Raw genomic sequence first — 24,734 nt, forward strand, 5'->3', positions numbered from 1 at the left:
GGATAGGCCTAATAATTATTCTCCTGTGTCTTAGCTTTCATAAGTCTCTCTAAATGTTATGGTTGTGAAGAAACACATGAAAACCTGACCTGCATATAACCAATGCATCTATGTCTGTCTGAGTTTGCAGAGTGCCTGAAGCACTGACTCTGAGAGGTGTGAAGTGCTCCATTGAGTATAGTGGGTGCTAACTCAGATGTCAGTGATGATATTTTAATGTCAGCATTGTAGATATTTTACTGCTCATCCAAGCATGTAAGAAAGGAGAGGAAGTACCATATTATAAAGATCTATGGTCTCCACTCTTCTTAGATAGACTGAACAAGAAATGGGTGGGGATGAAAGGTGGGATTGGTTTTATTTTTCTGAAGGGGGAGAAACTTTTAATATTTTGGGAAATGTTGGGCTAGATGATCACAATGGTCCCTACAGGCCTTATGAGATATAGTGGATCTGGACTTTATAAAAGCTTTGGATAAAGTCCTTCTTAAGAGTCTTCTAAGGAATCTTGTCATTAAATGAGATGGAGTTTTGCTATGGGTTACAGAGTAGCAGCTGTGTTAGTCTGTATTCGGAAAAAGAAAAGGAGTACTTGTGGCACCTTAGAGACTAACAAATTTATTTGAGCAAATTTATTTGCTATGGGTTAGAAATTCTTTATGAAACAAAGTGTTGGGAATAAATGGTGAATACTAAGCATGACAGGTGGTTAAAAGTGTGTGTTTTGAGGAGCCAGGCTAGGTCTGCTATTGTTTATACTACTGAAGATCTGAAAGAGCGGGTGAATGATCAGAAAATGAGCCAGATTTTCAGCTGATGAAAATTTGTTAGCTCCATTTAAGTCAGTAATACTGGGCTGATCAACGTCAATTCAAGATCTGGCTCGTTTAGAATAGTTATGTCTAGAGAGGATTTCTTGGAATATCAGAATAATTTTATAAATCTAGTGGACTAGGAAACACAACAGCTATTCACAAAAAGAAAAGGAGTACTTGTGGCATCTTAGAGACTAACAAATGTATTTGAGCATAAGCTTTCATGAGCTACAGCTCACTTCATCGGATGCAATGCAATGCATCCAATGAAGTGAGCTATAGTTCACGAAAGCTTATGCTCAAATACATTTGTTAGTCTCTAAGGTGCCACAAGTCCTCTTTTTCTTTTTGCGAATACAGACTAACTGCTACTCTGACAACAGCTATTGTAGAGGAACACTAGGTAATGTGCATTTGAAGGAACAATTTGGACTACCCCTGCATTTGATGGGTTCCTAAATAACTGAAATCACTCAGGAAAAAGATCTACAGTAAGCATAATTGCGGACAGTTGAGTAAAAATATATTATAATGCCATTGCACAAAATGGAACGCAACATTCAGTTCTGGTCACCATATCTCATGAAAAGATATAGTACACAACCTGCAATTTGTCTGCACAAAATGCCTCTCAACAGATATCCTAAAGCACGTACAGGAGTGCAAGTCCTATTGAAAGTCAATTGGATTTGTGCTCCTAACTCACTTAGGTGCTTTTGAAAACCCCACCTTTTATCTGCCTTTGGATATCATGGTAATTACAAGCACAAATTAGGCTTGCAATTGTGCATGTATTTTTGCATGTGCAGTTGTGCACTAGATTGTGGTTTGTTTGTTTTTTAAACCAGGCATGTAGTAAAATTCATAAATGTTTATTCCATGCAATATATTTGAATCATAAATGTTCAAAGAATTATAACACCAAGGTGCTACCAGGTCACAATCACACAAATTAGGAACACCACAGAACACTCCTTTTTAACATGGAAATGCCTAGGCCAGAAAACCCAACAGATGGTGATACGTGCAGACTGGTTTCAGTTATTTGCAGGCAAAATGACTTTCAACATTTATGAGCTTCTGGCCTCAGTTGCTTGTACTTGGAGAGGAAAGTAGCCATGGTCCTGAATTCTAAAAGCAGCAGATGTAATCTCTTCTTCTAAGATGGCTGCATTCGTCAACTATGGATGCTTTGACACATGTTTTGGTGACATGGTCCAGCAGAATCTAAGAAGTGAACCCAGATGTTGGTTCCACTGGTGGCCATGTTGGCTGGGCCTATCTCAGTAGCCAGATATGCTCTGATAATTGCCGTACCTTACAGTCTAATCCATTCCATTCCTTTCTGAGGCTCCCAAAACACTCATAAATGACTTTTGACACTAATAGCACTGTCTACTCTTTCCAGCAGGAAACCCTGCTGAAACCATAGCTGTTTGATTAGAACTCTTGTGCAGTAACCCTTCCATCCCTGTGCTTCTGTAGCTAACAAAAGACATTGCAGTCAGAAAATTGCATTCATAGGCTTTGCCATTTAGGGATGGAATAAACAAAGGTGAATAAACAAAAAGGCTCAGGGATAAGTCTTCCGCTAATGTAAATTAGTCTAGCTCCATTTACTTCAGTGGAGAGAGGCTGATTTATACCAGCTGAGGATCTGGCCCCAAACTTCCAAACCGCACCAAGTAACTGCTGATAAAGATGTTAGAGATGGAAAAGCCTATTATGTTGTCCTTCCCTGCTGCCCTTACAAGATTGTCCCCCATTTTATATTTTCTAGTGTCCTGTCTAGTTTACTAAGCAATTAGGCATCTACCACTTTCCCACTGAGCGACTGTTGTACAGAACAGCTGATCTTGCTGTCAAGAAGACCTACTTGATGTTCAGTCTAAATACCCCAATGCTCCATATGCCACCCATCAGTGGAATAAGGTTCTGGAACAGCTGTCCAGTAGCAGGAATGGAGATTAACAACCTAAATGGTTTTAAGATGGAGCTTGATGCATTTATTAATGGGATTATATGACATGGTTGCCTGAGATAGTACTAGAAGGCCCCTTCCAGTCTTATATTCCTCAATACTCTTGTATCGCATTATAGTCACCTCTAACCAATTCTCTTCCTTCTCCTACACTTATAGGTGGTTTCCTTAGACTTCTTTAGTTGTTGCTTAGCCAAGCTGCACATACTTGGTTGCTCTTTTAAAGATGTTCTCACCATAGGTGAGTTCCTACAGCCCTCGCCTGACAAAAGCACTGAGTGTAGCATTGAAGGTGTGAGAAGGAGTCTGAAGGGAATTCCTGAAGCTGCAAGCGACATTCTCATGTGCTATGAATTAGGAACCCCACCTCTGCTACATGCAGTCCCAGCTACCTTTTTATAGTATAAGCCATAACAAAGTAGATTAAAATACTTAAATAATTAGGAACCACTGGTTCACACCTCAGCAGTAGATAAACTGAGAGCCGTGCAGGTGAGTTTGCTTTTGTTACTTGTATGAGACCTTGATAACCGTTTGTGTCTGCTGTACACGGACAAGGGAAAAATCCCATTAACTTATGGTCCTGTCAGAGTAGGATTGTTCCAGGAAGTAGATTAGAATTCCCTCCATTGCATTGTCCAGTGCATTTTTCACTGGTTTAAGCAATGGTGCTTTTACAGGTTATCTTGGAGGAAACTATTCCAATCTCAGTAGACCTCACTTGGATTTTTTTTTTCCTGGTGTGCAACCTCGTTTTTCTTTTAGCAGCTTCATCCCATTGCTTTAGCTAAACAATTCCTCTCAGTGTTTAGTTCTTAAACCTGGTGATGCTTGTAAACTATCACCACGTAAAAAGAGAAGGAGTACTTGTGGCACCTTAGAGACTAACAAATTTATTTGAGCATAAGCTTTCGTGAACTACAGCTCACTTCATCGGATGAAGTTCCAATGAAGTGAGCTGTAGCTCACGAAAGCTTATGCTCAAATAAATTTGTTAGTCTCTAAGGTGCCACAAGTACTCCTTCTCTTTTTGCGAATACAGACTAACACGGCTGCTACTCTGAAACCTATCACCACGTATGAGCCCCTCTAGTCATCATTTGGCCAAACTAAGCTTTTTTTACTTGCTCCTTGTGAATTAGTCACTCCACCCTCTGTAGTTGTTGTTGCTCTTCCATGAATTTCTTCTGCTTCATCAATGAGATTGAAGTGCCCAGACATTCATATGGTATTTGTTTCACCAGGACTTATGGCCTCCTTGAAGCATGATGTGCTCTTTGTATCTGTAACCTTACAGTATTATTAATAATGTTGGTAGTTCTATTCTTTTTTTAGCATCTGTTTATATTATAGTAGAAACTAGACCCTCCAACTGAGATCAGGGCCCAGTTGGGCCAGGTACCATATGGGATAAATGAAGGTGGAGGTAGCCCCGTTTATGAACATCCAGCCAGCCAGTTAGCTGTAAAATCCCTCATGGTGTCTGTTCTCTGCTTGCTTTACTTGCAAAGGATTAACAAGCCCACAGTTAAAAGAAAAGGAGTGGGCACCTGACCAAAAGAGCCAATGGGAAGGTAGAACTTTTTAAAATTGGGAAAGAAACTTGTCCTTTGTATGTTGTTCTCTGGGCTGCAGGGACACAGAGCAGTAATGCTTAAGCAGCTTTAAGCCAGGTATAATTATAGAAGATCAATTCATACCTCAAACACATTAGGGAATGTCTAAAAAGATGTGATTAGGGTTATTTCTTTTATTTCTTATTGGCTTGTGGAGTCCTCTGTCCTTACCCCAGATGCTTTTGTTTGCTTGTAACCTTTACGCTGAACCCCCAAGAAAGCTATTTTGGGTGCTTGATTTTTGGAATTGTTCTCTTAAAATCTAGCAAAAGCCTAAGTTCCAGATGTATTTTTTCTTTTTGTTTTTAATAAAATTTACCTTTTTTAAGAAAAGGATTAGATTTTTGGTGTCCTAAGAGGTTTGTGCATATGCTGTTTGATTAGCTGGTGGCAACAGCTAATTTCCTTTGTTCTCTTTCTCAGCTCTTCCCCGGGGGTGGGGGGAGGTGAAAGGGCGGAGGGTACCCCACAGGGAGAAATTCCCAAGTGCTCTTTCCTGGGTCCAAGTGGTTTTTTTTTTTTTTTTTTTTGCATTTGGGTGGTGGCAGTGTTTACCAAGGCAAGGTCAGAGAAAAGCTGTAACTTTGGAAGTTTAATACAAGCCTGGGGTGGCAAGTATTAATTTTTAGAATCCTTGTGGGCCCTCACCTTCTGTACTCAGAGTGAGGATTCAGCCTTGACACCATACATGAACAGAGTAAGAAATATTCCCTGCCTTGAAGAGTTTACAAGAGTAGGCAAGACAGACAGGTGGTGGGAGAAAGATGGGGAACTGAAGCAGAGAGCGATTAAATGACACAGGAAATTTACAGCAAAACTGAGACTTGAACCAACATGTCCTGAGACTGTTTAGTGTCTTAACCACAAGACCATCCTCCTCTCTCTCTCTCTCTCTCTGATCTTGTTTGTCCCGATCCTGCCAAGAAAGGCAAATATTGCTTTGGTATCAATCCAAAAGGCTGTCCACCCTATAAATGACACTCACAACACTGACACCCCTTCTACTGCTCATAAAATCATTTAAATAAAACAAAACCCCCAAACCCTACCCCAAGTAGAGTTCTGGCCCTGTAAAGGGAGAAGTTCCAGACACTCCATAATGTCCACTATGGTCTTCACTATTTCTCTGGATTTTACATGAAGGGTGTGTTAGGTACTATCGTGAGGGGTGTCATTTGAAAACCTTAAGGTAGAAAAATGGATTTCTATGTATCGATGAGGTTGCCCATCACCGTGATATCTGAGTGCCAGTCTAAATGCTGATCCTGGTCACTATAGTTATGGTATCACTGTCATCCCTACATTTTTCTGCATGATTGTTTTCCAGATGTCCCTCCTTGAATCTTATTGGTTTTTCATTTTTTAAATAGAAATGCTCAGTAAATATTTCCAAGACGGGAAATGAAAACATCCATTTCTCTTATAAATGGAGCGTGCATTATGGAAATGTTTGAGCTGAGTGTCTTCCAGAGATTAATTTAAGCATGTGCTGCTATGTTGTTTTCTTTTCTACCATGGGTTCCCTATGGAAAAAAAGTGAGCAGAGATCAGTTCTAGCCATTAATCGGGGTTTCAAACAGGAGGCCTTTACAAAGGGTGACTGCTGTGTAGATTTTCTGCTTGCCTTGTTGTAGACTCCAACCGTATGTTAAAAAATCAATCAATAAAAGTCAAAGGCAGGGGAAAAAACAGACAATTAAATAAAGCTGAAAAATGGTCATGTGTAGAGATGTGCAAATAACAGATTTTTTTTTTTTTTGGCTCACTGGCTGTATCAAAAAAATCAAAGACCCCCCATTGTTTCAGGTCGCTGAACAAAATATTTTGTTTAACCCGAAACAAAATGTTTCATTTAGCTTTAGAGCGTTAATCTTTAAAACTAAATAATTAAAATTGAAGAAAATTTTGGGGAAAAAAATCGTTGTGAATTAAAAAAAGGTTCATTCTGAAAAAGTCAAAACGAAATATGTCAATTGTTCTGGGCAAAAAAATATGGATTTTTCGCATCAAAACAACTGGATGAATTTTACACCAATTTGCAAAGTATATCTGTCAACACAGGGTTTGCATTTTCAGTGGAAAAACAGTTTTGCCTGAAAAAAAATTTCAGCCCTGCCATAGGCGTGTGGGATTGGGGTGGGGTTGGAGACCTGGCAAGCGGATTGGTTTCAAAATCTGGTTGAAGGAATTCTGAGAAATCATGTGGGTTTTTTTGTTTTTTTTTTTTTTTTTTTTTTTTTTTTAAAGCCAGGTAATGGGGGGTGTCTTAGGTTCATCAGCGGGCTGTTCTGTTTTCTTAAGTGCTGCGTAAAGCTGATGGGTTTCTAACACTGGAGAGCAGGGTGAATGGATGGTTTAGAGTTGCATGGGGGCATAAGCAGCCCATGACTCTAGATTGCTCTTAACTCTACATCAGCCAGAGGGCATTTTGCATGGATGGACGCTGGCAATCCCATGAATTCTTATTGAATATAACACGTGCGAGCATTCAACCATGTGGATTCAGTTGCAGAATCAGGGCCCTGGATCATGAGAAACTTGAAAGTTGTCCTTGTCTAATACCTAGGTGACTAGATTTGGAAGCCTCGATCCAGTTTGTAGTAGGCGGGTTTCCATTTCTTGCTTGCACAAAAACCTAGCCACTTTGTTGGCCTTCTCTACAGAGAGGCCAAGGAATGCAGGGGAACGGAGAACAAACACTCCTAACATAGGGCTGTAGGGAAATTTTCCACTCTCTATGAGAAACATGTTGTGGAGCTACATAGAGGATTCCAGCCTCTAGCAGTGTTGGTCCATCATATCTTTAAAATAATTACAATAATAGAGTCCTGATGGCCATTATTTTAACACAGAGCATCCATCCATCCATCCTGTAACTAGCATATTTCTAATGCATGCATTACCATGGTAACTAAATGCCATGCAGGACAGTAAGTCAGCAGTAGCTCTTCAATCTTCTCCCACACTTTCCTCCCAATATCCCTAATGTCTTGCAGTAAGAGGGTAGAGATCAGTCTCCATACCTCTCTGGTTTCTTTGCCAAGGCTGCCCACCGCAGAGCCAATTACCAGCTAACAATCTGAAAACCAATCTGAGCTGTTGCCTCCGCCTGGCTCCCATGTACACAGGCTCTTTTTAATGCTTTGACTCTTATTTCCCACCTCCTCACCGCTAAATGTCAGGATGGACTTTTTCTGTCCTCCTCGGCTGAGATCTTATCTCTCTCTCTCTCTCTCTCTCTCATTATTTGATAAAACATCAGGAAGACAGTGGAGAAGTAATTAAATTCAGTACCTGAGCGGAGAACGAGGGAAGAAAGGGAGGAGGGTGAGTATGGAGAGGTTTTTGTGAATCATTTTCCTCCTCTATTTAGTTGAGGCCTGGACTGAGATGACTAATGTAGAAGGAGAGGGTGTTTTTTTTTTTAAATGAAAGGCTCTTGGCTTCCCGAATGCTAACAACTTGCCAGCAAGCTGCAGTCAAGGTTGAAATTGGAAGGAATATTGAACAGCCCTCGATTGGAGAGTTATTTCATATTTATCTTTGTCATTTATTTATTTATCTTGTTGCTTGCAACCCGTTTCCCTCCCCGTCTTCCTTTTATTTCTCCTTTTACTAGACTTAGCCCACACTTTTTCTCGATCTTTTTTCTTTTGAAAGAATAACTATTGTTTTTCTCCCACAACATGTACGATTCTGGTATTCATTTTTGAATTCTCTTTACTTTTTTCTCCCCTCACATATAGCGTTTCTGTGTTACCTTTGATCCCTCTGTTAGATTTTCCCTTTTTTCCCTCTTTTTTTTGGTCATGTTGCTGAACGGTATGCCAAACTGAGGGCCCAGGGAAATTGTGTCTTCTATATATCTCCAGAGAACTAGGGCTAGATTCCCAGTTGCTGTCAATTGACATAGCTCCAGTGAAACCATCACCAGCTAAAGGTCTAGCCCCTTGATTCAGCCCAAGAAGTGAAAGTTCCCCAGGATGCCCATCAAGGGACTCAGTCCAATCCTTGGGTAGTTCAGTGTTCATACCCCTTCAATCCCTGGCCTTGTACCAGTTGTTATATTCAGTCCCTTTACTTTTTTATGGATGTGTTTAGCTTTTATCATTTACATTGTTTCAGTAGTGCCTTTGTTCCAAATTATTGATAGCACAATAATGTCCATTTCCCCTACCCCCACCTCCCAATGAAGGATCAGGAGCTGTACACACAAGTAACAAGATATTGCCCATTGACCTACACAGCTCACAATCTAGGTATTCAGAGTAGCAGCCGTGTTAGTCTGTATTCGCAAAGAGAAAAGGAGTACTTGTGGCACCTTAGAGACTAACAAATTTGCTCACTTAGGCTTGAATAGAGACTGGGAATGGATGAGTCATTATACAAAGTAAAACTATTTCCCCATGGTATTTCTCCCCCCCACCCCACCCCCCACTGTTCCTCTGATATTCTTGTATAAAGAAAAGGAGTACTTGTGGCACCTTAGAGACTAACAAATTTATTAGAGCATAAGCTTTCGTGAGCTACAGCTCACTTCATCGGATGCATTCCGATGAAGTGAGCTGTAGCTCACGAAAGCTTATGCTCTAATAAATGTGTTAGTCTCTAAGGTGCCACAAGTACTCCTTTTCTTTTTGCGAATCTAGGTATTATAACCTCTGTTCCAGGCCTGTTCCTCTTTCCTGCAACTCTCCTTTTTATTTCTCATTATTATAATTCTCATACTGTTTCGTTGCAGAGACCTGAGCTGAGTCCTGAAGACCGTGACACTGGGATCGGCAGATGGTGTGTGCTTGAGCCACAAGAACAGCTCTAAGTTGCTACAGACTGGCTATATATCTTTTAGGAGAAGATGGCCATCTCCTTGAAGATCTGCTTCTTCACTCTGGTGCTGCTTCCTCTGGTATGGAATCCCAGGAACAATGTGTGCCTGTCTCTGTAATGGTGTTCTGTGGGTACATGTGTTTTAAATGCATAGGGTTGTCAGCCCGCACTAGGAGAAGGGCTTGTTGTTGAGAATGGTTGGGGCTGTCCGGATTCTCCATTAGCTTCTATTAAACCACTTTCAGCTTCTAGGGCAGATGGGGTACAATGATGCTCACCGCCATTTTTGTAAATGTGAAGAAGGCAGGATCATATAGTCTATGTGTAAGGGCTTGTCTACAAATTTCCCAGTTTCAGGTTCCTGAGCATTCCTGAGTACTCTCTGGGTTTAGCTCAGAGTCCTCTGGAGTGTCCTCTGGGGTGTCCTGGATCCCTTCTCTCTTCTTGCACATGGCTTCCTCTCCAGATCATGGAGTCTCTCTCTCTCTCTCTCTCTCTCTCTCTCTCTCTAAAATATTCAGTGAAAGACAATCGCTTTGTCAGGTAACTCCCACTCAGCCTTATCTGGTTATCAAAGCCCCTCACCAGGTGATCCATTGCTTACATACTTCCCCACTTGAATTCAGATTTGGTGCTTTGACTTATGTGGCAGTTATCTCTTTTTGTCCTGGGGTGCTCCCTTTAAAAAGGTCAATCATCAATATTTAATGATCCTCCGTTGTTAGCCCTGTGCCACCAGTCGAGATGTTAGTCCCAGGCAGATATGAAAAGACATCATAGACCAGCCTTACAATCAAAATGGAGTTGCCAGTCTGACAGAGAGATAGAGTCCCTAAAATCAGACAGAATCCAAAAGCTGTATGTAGACACAATGCTCTAACCCCTGTCTCTTCAAACAGGCAGCTGATGAATTGCAGAGATAAAGGAGGTGGTCAAGATGGCAGGACAAGGTGGCAAACAAAGAGGCTCTTGCACTTGTGCTAGTGAGGCTGGAAGAGGGAACTGAGAGGAAGCTGATGCTAGATAAGATGAGGAATTGGGAATGACAAGCTCAGTGAGGTTTGTAGACTCAGATTTTTCAAGGCAAGACGGGATCATTTTGATCATCTAATCCAACCTCCTTCACAACATAGGTCATATAACAACAGCAGTTCCCAAACTTTTTGTCAGCATGACCCTATTTTAATGAATTATTTGTGTCTGGGACCCCAGGCAGCCTGGGAGATGCCATTTTGTAGAGCAATATGGAGTCCTCCACACAGCGTGACCTTGAACGCATTGTACATGTGAGGTCACACTGTGCAGAGGATGCCATTTTGTAGAGCAATATGGCATCCCCCATGTGATGTGACCTTTCCCGCACCGAGTGTGTGAGCTCACGCTTTGCAGAGCAAAATAGTATCCTTAGCACACTACGGATTGGTGCAAACCCATCTGCTGATGGTGTGACTCCATTCAGTGTCTCAACCCACAGTTTGGGAACTGCTCCCATAGAATTTCACCCAGTGATTCCAGCATCCGGTCAAGTGACTTGTGGTTGAATTAGACCATATCTTCTTTAAATCATTCCATTTTGATGTAAAACCTCCAGTGATAGAGAAATTTTCCACAGACCTTGATACAGAGGCGTATCTAGAGGAATTCCATAAACGGTTTTAGGAAGGAGCCGTCTGCGGGCCCCCAAAGTGGGAATCTTCTGCCAAGATTTTCAAAAATTGACTTGCAATATTGAACGTCCAGCAAAGGACACATTTAAAGTGGCCTGATTTCCAGAGGGTTACTGCTCAGAAATTGAGGCCCATTTCAAATGTCTCAGATTGGATGCCCAGAGATTGAAACACCCGAAATCACTAGTCACTTTAAAACAAAAATCTTGTCCTTTATTTCTAAAGGTGAATTTTGTTGTTATTGTAACTATATAACAGATCTCTTGAGCTTCCAGGTGAACGGACTTCCTGGTAAGTGTCAAAAGGCAACAAGCCACTGTTTACTATCTCCTGCATTTCAGTAAGTTGCTGTGATCGCTGTTGTGGATAATTAATGATTGACTATGGCTTCTGTAAAGGAGCGGCACTCGTTTGGTCATAATGAATGACCAGAAGGCAAAGCAGAGTTAATAGGCTAGAATACTCGTCTTTTCTTCATATCATTTTCTACAGTGGCTCTGTACCTGTAGACAGTGCAAGATTTTGCTATAGTCTCCTGCAGGGTTCCAGAGAGTAACATCACTGATTTCCCTCCCCCTCCCCCCCATATAGGAAAGACTTATGCCCAAGGCAGAGGGTTTTATTTTAATTTCTTTGTGTGTTAATTATTCTTTCATTTTTCCTCCCTCGAGTTTTCTTTCTCAAGCTGGAGCCTGTGCATATCGCACTAATGTTATTTACACTGTATGCCTTGTTGTGGCCGCAGCTTGCTTTGCATTATCTATACTAGTGGGTTAGCTCTCTGCTTTGACTCTGAATCAAAAGTGACATAGATCCCCTTCATTTCTGGATCTCCCTGTTCTGTACAGTATAGATGTCAGGAAGCCAATCACATTATCTTGCTGAATTTTACCAGATTCCTTTATTAGGTCAGTTGAAAATATCACTGCAAAGTTTTAGAGCAAGCTAATTTTCTTCTTACATGCTGCAGACTAAGAAGCCCTGTAAAACACTTTCTTTCTCACGGCCTGCTGCATTGTTTTGCCTTTCCACACACACAGCTGATGTTTGATAAATCTTTATGGTACTTCCATGACTCCTATCAGCATAGTATCTGAGCACCTCACAAGCTTCAATGTCTTTATCCTCACATCCCTTTGTGAGGCAGGGCTGTTATTCCCAATTTACAGATGTGGAACTGAGGCACATAGAGATTAAGTGACTTGCCCAAGGTCACATAGGAAATCTGTGGCAAAGCAGGGAATCAAACCCAGATCTCCTGAATCCCAGACTAGCACTCTAACTAGTGGGCAAGTCACTTAAGTCTCTCTGTGCCTCAATGCCACATGTGTAAAATGGGAATAATAGCCCTGCCTCATAGGAGTGTTGGCATCTCTTGGCATGATGTAAATTTGCTAAGGCAGTAGGATGGACTGGATTCATGGGCCCCTTCTGTACTTAGAATAAAGCCATCACTGGTGAGAAACCAATGTAACCACACCACTGCAAACCCCAAATTATAGACAAGGAAAGCCATGACTTGCACTGGTTGAGCTTTCCTTGTTTCAAGTCAGGGTGAACTCAACCAGTGCAAGTCGTGCCTTTTCTTGTCTACACATGGAGATTGCACCTGTTCAGCTCATAGACTGAATGATCATTTTGGCCCCTTCTGGCCTTAAAGTCTGACTTCCTGCACATCGCAGACTACAGAACCTCACACCCCTCCTGTAATAAGCCCATAACCTCTGTGAGTTATTGATGTCTGGTCCCTGATTGCAGAATCAAGGATAATCCCAAATATAAACAAGGCCATGTGGTCCCCTTCCACTGAGGAGAGGATGAAAGGGAAAAAAAATCTCAAAAACCTTCTGCTTATTTCATCCCATGGAAGTCCATAAGAGTAAACTTCATCTGTGCAAGAGACAGAGCTTTTTCAGAGGCCAGTCCAAGATTGCGGAACAAACTCCTTCTGGAACTAAGGGCCACCACAAACCTCACTGCCTTCCACTTCCAAGTGCAAGGTGACCACTCTTCTGTAACATAAAGACAGAGCAGTGTATACATTAACCCCCAAACCCTACCCAAACCTTCTGCTGCATGCCCAATTGTCACCTGGGTGGGGGGGGAGAGAGAGAGAGAGAGAGAGAACAAGCCGCATGTGACAGATGTTATGCAGTAATGTGATGCGCTACTGGAAGGTGCTCAGATACTACAGTGTTAAGGGAGGTAAACGAGCCTATACAGAAGAGAGTCCTACCATTTCGCCCTCTGCTTGTGGGAGGGGTTAGAAGAGGCAAAGAAAGGGCAGAGGATGTGGTCTTCTCATCACATGCAGCATGAACATCTGGGAACTCCCGGACAGACGTGCCATGAATTTTGGAAGAGCTGAGCATATTCCTGTTTTCCTAGACTGCACTTGCTCCTGGCAACTTCCCTGATTGCAGCAATGCCCCCTTCTTTTGGAGATGGAAGTCAATTTTGCTTTGAGAAGCATCATCTGTGGCATGAATTCTGCAGCTGATCCATGGCCATGGAACATATCTGTAATGTTGTGTGTATGTGTATGTACAGTACTTAGCACAAAGGGGCCCTGATCCCTGAGTTAGGATGGATACTGAAAAAGGTGTTATTAAATCTAATGTTTCTGGGCTTAAGCCAATTTCTAATGAGCTACCCTGCTGACATACTACCCTTAGAGACCAGGAGGAGACCTATTGTGGAGAGATTATCCCATATTTGCCTTCGGGGTTCTTGCACTGTTCTCTGAAGCATCTGCTACCAGTAGGTGTCAGGGACAGGATACTGAGCTAGGTGGATCTCAGGTCTGATCCAGTCTGGTGATTGCTACATTCCTAGGCACTACTGTAATGCAAACAATAGAAACATTATTACTAATGGGGTTAAAGTGCTTTTAACATAAATTGACATGGTTTTTACCTCAGTGTCCTCAACAGGGTCGTAGCTCATGAGGTATCATGGATGCCATCACTTTATCAGGTTTATATTCAACCTCTCTCTCATTCTTTTCTCTGTCTTGCCCGCATGTGCCTTCTCTTCATTTGTCCAACTGTTCTCTGCACCCTTCAATCCTTTTCTCTCTGCTGTCACTTTCCCTGTCATTTGACTGGGTTTATTTTAGCACACATCTGCAAATGCAATAAGGGTGTTTTTACTGGAAATGTTAACAAAGTCATCATAAAATTATTGAGAAAATGGGGTCTTAAAACACGGCTCCTTTGTCTGGTACAAAAAGCACTCAAGAAACAAAGATATTAATGAGTCACAAAGTTGGATTTGGATTTGAACTGAATTTTAAATGCGACTGCAATGCAGGTGTTTTAACTGTCTGTAATAATTCAATCATATGTATTTCTTGAGCTAATGCTTGGAGTTTTCTGTGGATGCACTCTGAATGCCACATGGCTGGAAAGTCCAGATGGTAAAATATTCCATCCAATGGTTGATTACTTGGATTACTGAGCTGTGCCTTGGAGTTCCTGACAAAGGAAGGTGTAATTGATGTTCCTTGTATACTAATAGTGAGCTGTGCAGGACCACAAGGTAAATATAAGATGGGGGAGACAAGGAAACTGTATGAGATCAGAGGTCTGTAGCTGTATCTGGCAGCATCAAGCCTCATTTACTGAGGCGAGGAAAGGACCCAGACATGTTTTCTCCAATCCTATTGACTGAGAGGAGATAGATTTCTGGATCTTTTTAAGGGCATGTTGTCCCCTGACTTTCCCGCTGCTCTCCATAATCTGCTCTGTCCTTTTATTACACTGGGATAAATTCAAATAGGATCATCTAAACTCGGGCCTCTTGTGATTGAAGATGAGACCATTCTTTTTAGAGGCATTCTTATTTGCTTTATTTGCCTAGTTTCTCTTCCTCCCTGCTGATGCATCTTTGAGGACACGCAATTTCCTCTTCTTCCCAACTGTGATGGGCACAAATAAAGGTGCTTGTCCTCTTCTCCTCTCCTCTGACCACCTTTGTTTCCTTGCTTGGCTATTACCAACTAGCCTTGAACCAGTTCCTCTGCCTTTCCTCCATTCAGGTGTTTTTGGTCTCAAGATCTTGTATCCCCATTAGAAAGGTTGAGGACTCCAAAGGGGGTGGGATATTGTCTGCCACAGGAACCCCTAACATAGCTGTGCCTAGGACCCAACCACCTCATATAAATAGACTTGTGTATCTCCAAGGTCCCCTGCACAAATAAGAACCAGGGTTGTGGCAGAAGCATATGCATTGCACAGCGGAAAACCTCAGGGAACTAAGTATTATTACTGCTGCTGCTTATTGTTATTACCACTGCCATTTTATGTAACACTTATAGATAGTGCTATAGGTGTACTGAGGAGTAGGAGGCAATCAACAAGACACTGACTGGGCCCATAGACATTTGCCATTGTGGCTAAATAATCGGCCTAGGCATATAACACAAGTGAGGTGGTTCACAGGAAGAAGATTGAGCAATTTCTGGTGAGACCTGTTCTGATTGGAGAGTCAAGGTCCAAGAGTGTAGAATAACACAAGCTGAGCTATGCCCATGTTCACTGCAGGTTTGTGAATAATTACAGAGCAAAATCAGGTTGCCTAGGAGAGGCCAGTGTTTAAATAAAGTTCAAACAAGACCATGGTAGAAACCACATGGGGATACTTTGCAGAGGTTGTGTAAAGCAGAGAGTTAACATAGGTTTATGTTAACTGTGCACTTACGCGGCATCTTTCATCAGAAGATCTACAATCTGTATTAATTAATAAATAGTATTAGAAGATTATTTTGAGGATTAGAGCACTGGACAGAGACCCAGAAGATGTAGGTTCAGTTCCAAGGACTGCCACGGTGTCCCCTATGTGACCTTGGGAAAGTCACTTACATTTTCTGTGTTCCCCATCTGTAAAAGGATGCTAATAATGCCATCTTGTCTGCTTAGACTATAAACTCTTCGGGCCGAGATGGTCTCCCACTGTCTGTTTTTACAGCAACTAGCATGCTGGGGCCTGCAAGTGACTGAGCTGCTATGCCTTTAGAAGCAATAGAATACAGATATAGATAGAATGTCAGTCATTATTAAGATAAGAAACTTGTTTTTCAGTACATCTGTACAATACATTAATTGCAAAACATCTAGATCTGAACCCATTTCATAAGCTTCTGGTTATGTGCACACATAGCTATCTAAACATTGATACATTTTTATTTAAGCTTAACAGATATCTGGGTCTTAAAAATGCACAAAATGGATGCCTTATATTAAAATCTTCCCCTTCTCCCCCGCAGTAGCCATAATAATATCTGTGACAAGCAAACAGTATGGGGACTACAGAGATTTAGGATCTTTTATTATGATTTTTTTTCTTCTTGTTTTGTATTGGTACATTTGGAGGAGTATTGGATGAACAGTTAAATAAAAACTAGAAATAAAATATTAGATCCACTGGAAAAGAGCACGTAAAATAAAATGTCAGATTCAGTGATTTTTGTGCGTGTGCTGTTTAGCTATTAATATCCAGCTCCTGGAGGGAAATTATTCAAGTCTGTAATAAGGGTGTTGCTGGACTTTTCTTCCTTTCTATTGCTGAATCAGCAGCCTGTGCAGATTTACTGTAGAGTCAGCTCTCAGTGAGACAGCCTCAGTGCAGACCGCAAGCTGCATTAATAAGGAGACAGGAGTTAAAGCCAAAGGTAGGAAGGGAGGGTATGAGCAAAACCAGGAACATTTCTTTGTATTGCTTACCTGTCATTTACTACAACTCTGTGGCATTAGTCAGGAACTCAGGTATTCCAAGACTGGTTCTCCCAATGGTTCAGTCAGTGGTCTTCGATAGGCATCTATCCATTATATGCCCCAATTTCTGCATCTCAAGCACAATACTTGTCTGTTTTACAGAGGTGTTGTATGAGATGAATTAGTCAAAATCTCAGGTTTCAGAGTAGCAGCCGTGTTAGTCTGTATTTGCAAAAAGAAAAGGAGTACTTGTGGCACCTTAGAGACTAACAAATTTATTAGAGCATAAGCTTTCGTGAGCTACAGCTCACTTCATCGGATGCAATGCATCCGATGAAGTGAGCTGTAGCTCACGAAAGCTTATGCTCTAATAAATTTGTTAGTCTCTAAGGTGCCACAATTACTCCTTTTCTTTTTTAGTCAAAATCTGTAAGGCCCATCAAGAAATATATTGCTACCATATATAATTTCCCAGTGTAGTTATGACAACAGGCCCCAAGGGTAAATAGCCCAATTCAACAAGGCCTTCTCTTTGTTTCTCTGGGCAGGAGGTAAACAGCTTCACTTTAGTCCCACCTTGACTCCCATTTCTTAAAAGGAAGCAATGGTTCTCTCACAAAATACTTATCTGGCAACTGCTGAGGCCTGGTCTAGGCCACAGAGTTAGGTCAACGGAAGGCAGCATAAGTCAACCTAATCCTGTAAGCGTCTACACTAAAATGTCGCTCCCGCCAATGTAACTCGCCCACTACATCGCCTTAATAACTCCAGCTCCATGAGAGGTGTAGTGCTTAGGTTGATGTAGTTATGTTGACACAGTGTCAGTGTAGACACTGAGTTGCTTACATTGACTGTTGCTGGCTTTCAGAAGATTTCCCACAATGCCCGACACTGACACAAAACTATGCAAGTGCTCCTGGTGAGGGTGCGGTAGTGTGGACACGCTGGCCGCAGCTCCTATTGGCTGGGAACGGTGAACTGCAGCCACTGGGAGCTGTGGGGGAGCTGTGACTGCAGACGGTCAACATCAACAAAATGTCTCATGGCCCGCCAGCGGATTACCCTGATGGTCCGCTTTCTGAATGTTGCCGACCCCTGATCTAACATATTGCAGCACACCATGAAGAAACAACCATCCCAGAAAATTTCTAACATGGTTCTGAAGGCTAAAAAAATCTGACCTCATCTTTATGTTTACCTACCCTTTCCCTTCTCCGTGCACTTCAGCACACTTGTTCTGTTCATCCAGTTTCTTCTGCAACTGCCTAAGAGATGTCTTTGGGATGTTCTTGTGAATAAAATGTCTAGATTGAGGCCAATAATGTCTCTCCTGATAACATCCATGTTGCTATGGGCAGGTTTTCACCACCGGTGAAGTCGATCTAACTTGTGTTGCTCAGGGGTGTGAAAAGACACCCACTTGAGCAACGCAAATGACAGTGACCTAAACACTCTCCAAACTGGTGTTATGTCGGTGGAAGATGCTCTCCGGTCAACATCGCTTCTGCCTCTTGCTGAGGTGGAGCATTTATGACAACGGGAGAGCTCTCTCCTGTTGGCATAGAGCATCTTCACCAGACATGCTACAGTGGTGCAGCTGCGCCAGTGTTGCGCTTCTAGTGTAGTTCTGCCCTGTTGTTTACCTAACACTGACTATTGATTAGTTTATGTTGTTTTTTGCTGCAGCTGCATCCTACTGCCTACTTCCTCAATCCCTGAATGATGTCACTATTAATATGATAAAAACAATATCTTAAGACCAATTTCCACTGATATATTTAATCAGAGGAAGCAAGGACTGATCCTTGCTCAGGGTACATCAATGCTCCTCTATCCTTGCTAGAACCAGGGACCATTTGATACCATGGTGATGAGTTATAGGGATCACGATGAATAACTATTAATGTAATGAAATCTCTATCTTCAGTATTATTGCTTCATTCTTTATTTTGTGTACCGTGCTTACTTTTATACAACTGCTTGGTTTTTTGTGGGGGGGGGGGGAGTTATACCTATAAAATTGCACTGCTAAAGGCTTACTGTGTATAATTTAAAGACAATAACCTTGAAAATCTGATAGAAGGCAATCAAAAATGTATTAACGTCACTCAGACCAACCCAAGAGGGTTAATATAAAATATTGTACATCCCCATCCATGCTTCCAGTTCTTTCTTTAGCTGAAATATTATCCCTCCGGTGACAGAGGGATCCACCTTATTTATCTCCATAACTTATTTGGCATCCAGAATTAATGTGGCTGAACGTGCATTATTGTTAATTTATTATTGTTGCCCCTAAAAGCCCCAAGCATGGACCAGGACCCTATTGTGCTAGGCACTGCACAGAGAAGAAAAAGACTGTCCCTGCTCCAAAGGGTTTACAATCTAAGTATAAGAGAAGAGACAGCAGATGGTCATAGGCAGGCAGGGGAGTACAAGCAAACAATGAGACAATATTAGTAAGGATGACAGCACAGCAGGAGATGAGATGAGCAAGTTTGTAGGCTTCATAGAAGAGGAGATTTTTAAGGAGGGGTTGAATATGACCAATGAGTTGGTTTCAAGGGTGCTGGAATAATTTGTGCAGTGGGAGCTCAGAGAGCCATTGAATCAAATGGTAAACTCTGTATATAATGGAAACCACTTCGAGCTGGGGAGCGGCAGCTCCCCCAGACCCCTGGTTCCATCACCTATGGGTGGCTTTGTATGTTTTCAGTGAGTCCCTCTCAATCGTGAAGGGAAGCCTGGGAGAAAGCACCAAGGTGGAACATTTAACAAGTGGGCGATGGAAGCCAGCATCCTGGGCTGATTGGAGGCGCGAGGCGTCATTTCAATAGGGAATGAGAGATGACAGGTAAGGTGGGGGTAGGTTGCACAGCTGGTGCAAGGAATGGATGAACCAAGTCGATTAAAATACATACTCCCTTCCACCCCTTCCCTCTCCCTGCCATCCTGCATCTCCTTGCCATATAACTAAGCTGCAGCGCAGAGAGGAATGGGGATGGAAGATTGTGACTGGAGCTCTCACCTTGTACATTTTGTTGTCACATAAAAGTGGCAGGGGAGGATAAAGGTCCTGGATCTCCCCTTAGAAACAATGTTGTTGTCTGGAGGAAGGAAAGAGATCCCAGACTTCTCCTTGGAAACCACCCAGAGGCAGGAGAAGTGCTTTACAACTCTAAGTCCCCCGGAATGCTGGGAGAGGGACAGAAAAGTGTGGTAGCAGGCTATTGTCCCCATAACCAAGAAAGCAACATGAGTAGAAGTGAACCAGGTCATAGAATCATAGATTCATAGGAGATTAGGGTTGGAAGAGACCTCAGGAGGTCATCTAGTCCAAACCCCTGCTACAAAGTCATTTGTAAGGAAGGGATCTGAATAGGGAGCTGGATGGGGGGATGGCATGTCAGATGTTTTGGATAATTCAGGATGGTGAGCATCCATGCTTTGGGGACTTTAGCTGAACCTAAGCTCCAAACTTTCAGAGGTTCTTTCATCACTTATAGCAACCTCCAAGAGGAAGTGCTATGCATTAACTCCTGGTTGGCATGAAAAGAAAGATCAGTCAGACAGAGCATGCTGCATGGCGTTAATGCAGTGACTGCCAAGGTTAAATATAGAGACAAAACTTGGCTTGCCCTGCGGGGATTTGTAATGCAGCAGGACTGCAGGTATCGTGGATTGCAGCAGATGTCAGAAGCTGAGCATCTGTGAAGATATTAGGTCACCAGTGACATTTATAGGAAGCCAGACCAAAATTTTCAAACCTGGGGAGCTAAAGTTAGGTTCTTGAATCTATATTTATCTACTTAAATAAATGTGGCCTGATTTTTTTCAAAGATGCTAAGCAACTGCAGTTTGAGAAGCCTAAATTTAAGAAGCCAGGTTGATAATTTTGGCCCAAGTCTACTATGGTTAGTGTAGATTAATGGCTTTGCATAGTTGGGATGTTGGGTTTTTTTCCCCTCTGACACTAAAAAATTGTCTCTTGTATAAATATGTAGAAGATCATCAGGCCTAAATGTCTGTACATTGCAGTCAATCAGACATCTGCTTGGCACACAGCACCAGTTGCCCTCTCTGTTCTCCTTGGAGAAAGCCCCGTGCCACTATATTCTGTAGTGATACCTCCCAGTCTCGATGGCAGGCTTAACACTTAGATGTATATTACATTTTGTTTTCATTGAGACTTAAAACATTAGGAGAGCATAACATGGGAGAAATAGGATTTATCATGAATCCTTCCCAACTGGGTAAGACCTTCACTGGTCTAGCTGAGCAGAAGTCATCGTACAAGAGAGTGTCTGTCTGTGTGCATGATGGGATTCATAAAGTGAAACCTGGGACTTTGTTCTCGGGAATTTACCCGTTAACTCTCATGATGTAACTGAGATGATTGTGGATCACTGAATGTGGCATTTTATGATATGTGGAGGTTGTGTAAGACCTAGAGCTGCAATGGAACCATAGTCAGGAATCTGAAGTTTGGTTATCGAGCCACTGTGAGAGCCTGTTACAATGTGAGTGCAATCTTCTGTTGACCTATAGAATGAGAGATGTTGGAAATGGGGGGCGGGGGATATATCTAGCAAAAATTTTCAAACATGAATGCCTGATGTTAGATGCTTAACTCCATATTTCAGCAACTGTATAAGTTTGGGCTTGAATATTCAGATGTCATGAGCATCCACACCTCTCATTGATCGCAATAGGAGCTGTGTCTGAAAATCTAGGCACTAAGCAGGTGCCCAAATTTGGAGATAGGTGTTCATGTACTGTGGTGAGCGGGGGCATATAAGCATATTTGATAGGAAATTTTCATCCCAAATGAGGACAAAAAGTTGAAATATCTAAACTTTTAATAAATTTCAGTTCAGAAATGGTGAAATATTGAATAGCAGCATTTTTGAGCAAAATAAAATAAATATTGCCAACTCGAAGTGTTTCATTTTGGTTGGTTGAACTCACCCAAAATGCTTTGTGTTGAGTCAGTTCTGCATTAAACTGCATTTCTGTATGGGTGCTTCACGGGAACTGTAACCTGTGTAGTTTACACAAACAACCAGGTGACTCCCATGGAGCACCATGCCAGAGTTTACACTATGTTACATCATAGAAGATGGAGTCTTGGCCAGGGAGCCCAGCCCATAGGAGAATGGAGAAATGTGGGATCCCAAACTTCATCTCCCATAAGGCAATGGGTCACCAAAGGAAAATGCAGTTTAATGTTGAAGTGACTTGAAAAGATAACTCCTGACCAGCTCTGCTAGTGAGCATTTGGAATCCCACCCTGAGCAACCTCGAAGGGGACTGACTTTCTGAAAATACCAAGCATCCAACCCTCTGAAAATCAGGCCACTTTAAGGCATCTCAAGTCAGGCAGACAAAATAACTAGCTCCTTTGGTATATTTAGACTCACCAGTCTGCTAAGGCTATATTGTGTCATGGAAGCAGCCCAAAGTGGTCTTAAACTAGCCAGGGGAGTCCAGGAGAGAATTCCCATCTGCATAGAGGAAATCATTGCCAGCAGCAAGCTGATGTAAGCAGCTCAACCAACCATCCCTCTTCTCCTCCCCTGGTTTAAGGAGAAGGAGAGGATGTGTCGGCGGTAGAAGGGTTGGGTTAGGGAGTGGCCATGGGGAAGCAGAACTATGCCCTGTTCTCCACCACCCTAAGTTATGGCTGCACAGGGCAGCTCTAACTGGCACCCAGTCTGGGCACTGGGGCAACTGTACCTCCTGCTGTGTGCTCCATCCAAGCAGACTTGAACAGAGTAGAGAAACAAGGTCTCCATCCCCGTGGTTTTTTCCAGCCCCAATGTTAAACATCTCCAGAGCTGGGGCCTCCCTTTCCCCAGGGCATTATTATTATTCTGCATTCTAACTGTTCATCATTGGGAAGCTCTTCCAGATCTTCAGCCTCTACTTTTTCCGTAGTTAGGCTCCAAGCTAGTCAGTTCTACTGAGGTGTTACTCTGACACATCATTCAGCCTCCTCCTTCACTTGCTTCTGAGTAGGTTTCTTCCTCCCACTCCAAGTATGTGCCGTGGGACAGAGGCAAATCTATGGAGAGAGATTTATTGAGAAGCTTGGTTTACAGATTACTGGCCTCAGTCCTCTGAATAATGGGTTCATTAAGAGATTTGCCTTTTCCCACTTGGACATAACACGGAAACCAGTGTCTCCTGGCTCTGAAATGAACACACGTGAATTTTAGAATTAGAATTAAAAAGTTCTGCCGTTATGAATGGCCACCATTATAGTGAAGGCTATGACCCTATCCTTAAGCACCCTTCTTTCTAATCACAATCTGATACATTCTCAAAGGACATTTCCTGCCTGAAATATTTCCATTGGGGTTTTATTTAAGTTTTAATTATGTGTAAATGGTCACATATATAATGGGTAAGAACAGTACTTTGCTTTGCAAACAAATGAGCAGTCGAGCAAAGCCACAAGTAGAAAATCTCAAGAGTCACGTTATTTCCAAATGTCCGTCTGAAGAATTAGGTTTTGCACTTGGGTGGATTTGCTCTGCTTTAGAATGCTAATATCCTTCAAGGTTATTTTTGCATGGTGCCCACATTCAGCCATTCTGCGGCCCTGATCGTGAGCCCTGCCAGAGTTCAGGGGCTACACAGACCGCAAAACTGGCCACTTGGAAATTTGAAAGGGGATCTCCAGTGATGCTGCCGCAGCTTCACTGCTCTAGCACCCGAGCTAGCTAGAGGAAAGCTAGCATGGGTATGTTTCCATGAGCTGTAATCACACCCCATAATTGCAGTGCAGACATACCCCCCCAGAGGCACTAGCACAGAACATGCAGACCATGGAGAGGAGGAGTTAAGGGGGTTTTAAACCACCTTTCTGTGTCCCCTGATCCCCCCTGATCCCAGGCTGCCCTGAGGGCTGGAGCAGCCGCTGAGTTAATTTAAACAGCCCTGGTGGCCTGACGACATTACAGCAGCCTCCCTGGACTGCCCTTCCAGTGGCAGCACCACCCAGGTTCTCCACAGTACCATGGTCCAACCCCACAAATGTCCCAGTGGGCCCCCTACAACAAGATTTGCAAGGGCTCGTTGGAAGGCAGCCTGCAGTTGTCTCTACAGTGCCTGTGCTGGAGGAATCTCTCCCCACCCCCTCAGCCTGAAACGGGGGCTTAGCAGTCTTTTACCTGGCATAAAGGACCAGAGCATGGGTGAGGGTCACAGCAGAATGGGTTTAGCTGGATTTAGGAAGGGCTAGATATTGAAATGGATAATGAGGTCCACAGTAATATTTAATAAGATTAAAAATGAGAGAGCTGAATAGATGGCCTTGTGTTTCAGGGCATATATCACAACCTCGAAGAGCTGAGGTTAGTAAGACACATCCCCCTGATAGCAGGTCATTGCATAGTCATCGAAGACAGGGAGTCAAGAACCTTCCTGTAAAGCAGCTGGTATTGGTTGCTATTGCAGCCAGAAGACGACCAAAGATATACCTTGGGTCTAATTTGGAATGGCAATTCCTATGTACCCCGGAGACGGCATTGAGAATACCTGCCTTGTGTCACTCGCGCTCACAGACAGATTTGATAATTGGTCTTCTCCAGAAAATGAAAGGCTGCATATGCCAAACTCAAGAAATAGAAGGTACTGCTGGTTGCATAATTCACCTTTTTATCCAGAGTTACCGCTTCAGAAGGCATCCATTAAGTGAATTGTGGGTGATTATACTGTAGCTATTTTCTTGTGTGCAGATAGACATGCATCTCCCAGGGAGTCCTTCAGCTCCAGAAGGTAACCACATCTTACATATGCATTAACCCATTGAAAGGGATCAATGATCTATCTTGCCAGCTGGTTCTGTCATTTTAGGTGCAATTTGTTTTAAACAGAATGTCAAAAAATATTCCATCGATTGTGTTCCTGTGACTCGCTTTGAACAGCTTTCTGACGACTTTCCTCTTTAACTTTTTGTCTGAAGTGTTTTGAAATTACAGGAGTTTGGTCTCCATTTAGGCCAACTGATAAAAGCACAAGCAAGTGACGATGTGCGGCCTTTATGGAGCAAACAATGTATTCAGTTGCCAAGCCAATGTTGTAGGGAGCAGTAATGGCATAAATCCGCT

At 42.5% G+C, this 24,734-nt stretch overlaps 1 protein-coding gene across 9 annotated transcripts in view; it reads left to right on the plus strand.

The window, feature by feature from the left end:
* Window positions 1-24,734, plus strand: part of ADCYAP1R1 (ADCYAP receptor type I) — a 188,867-nt gene that overhangs the window by 28,470 nt on the left and 135,663 nt on the right. For 8 of the 9 annotated variants that reach the window (XM_038391730.2, XM_038391729.2, XM_043509743.1 and 5 more), the window contains exon 2: window positions 9,154-9,318. In XM_038391730.2, coding sequence (XP_038247658.1) covers window positions 9,268-9,318 — 51 coding nt within the window. In that variant the 5' untranslated portion in view covers window positions 9,154-9,267. Of the gene's footprint in view, window positions 1-7,674; window positions 7,740-9,153; window positions 9,319-24,734 lie in introns of all 9 variants that reach the window. The other variant, XM_038391727.2, reaches the window with a different exon arrangement.

This window comes from Dermochelys coriacea, chromosome 2 (genome assembly GCF_009764565.3).
Source record: "Dermochelys coriacea isolate rDerCor1 chromosome 2, rDerCor1.pri.v4, whole genome shotgun sequence".
NCBI lineage: Eukaryota > Metazoa > Chordata > Testudines > Dermochelyidae > Dermochelys > Dermochelys coriacea.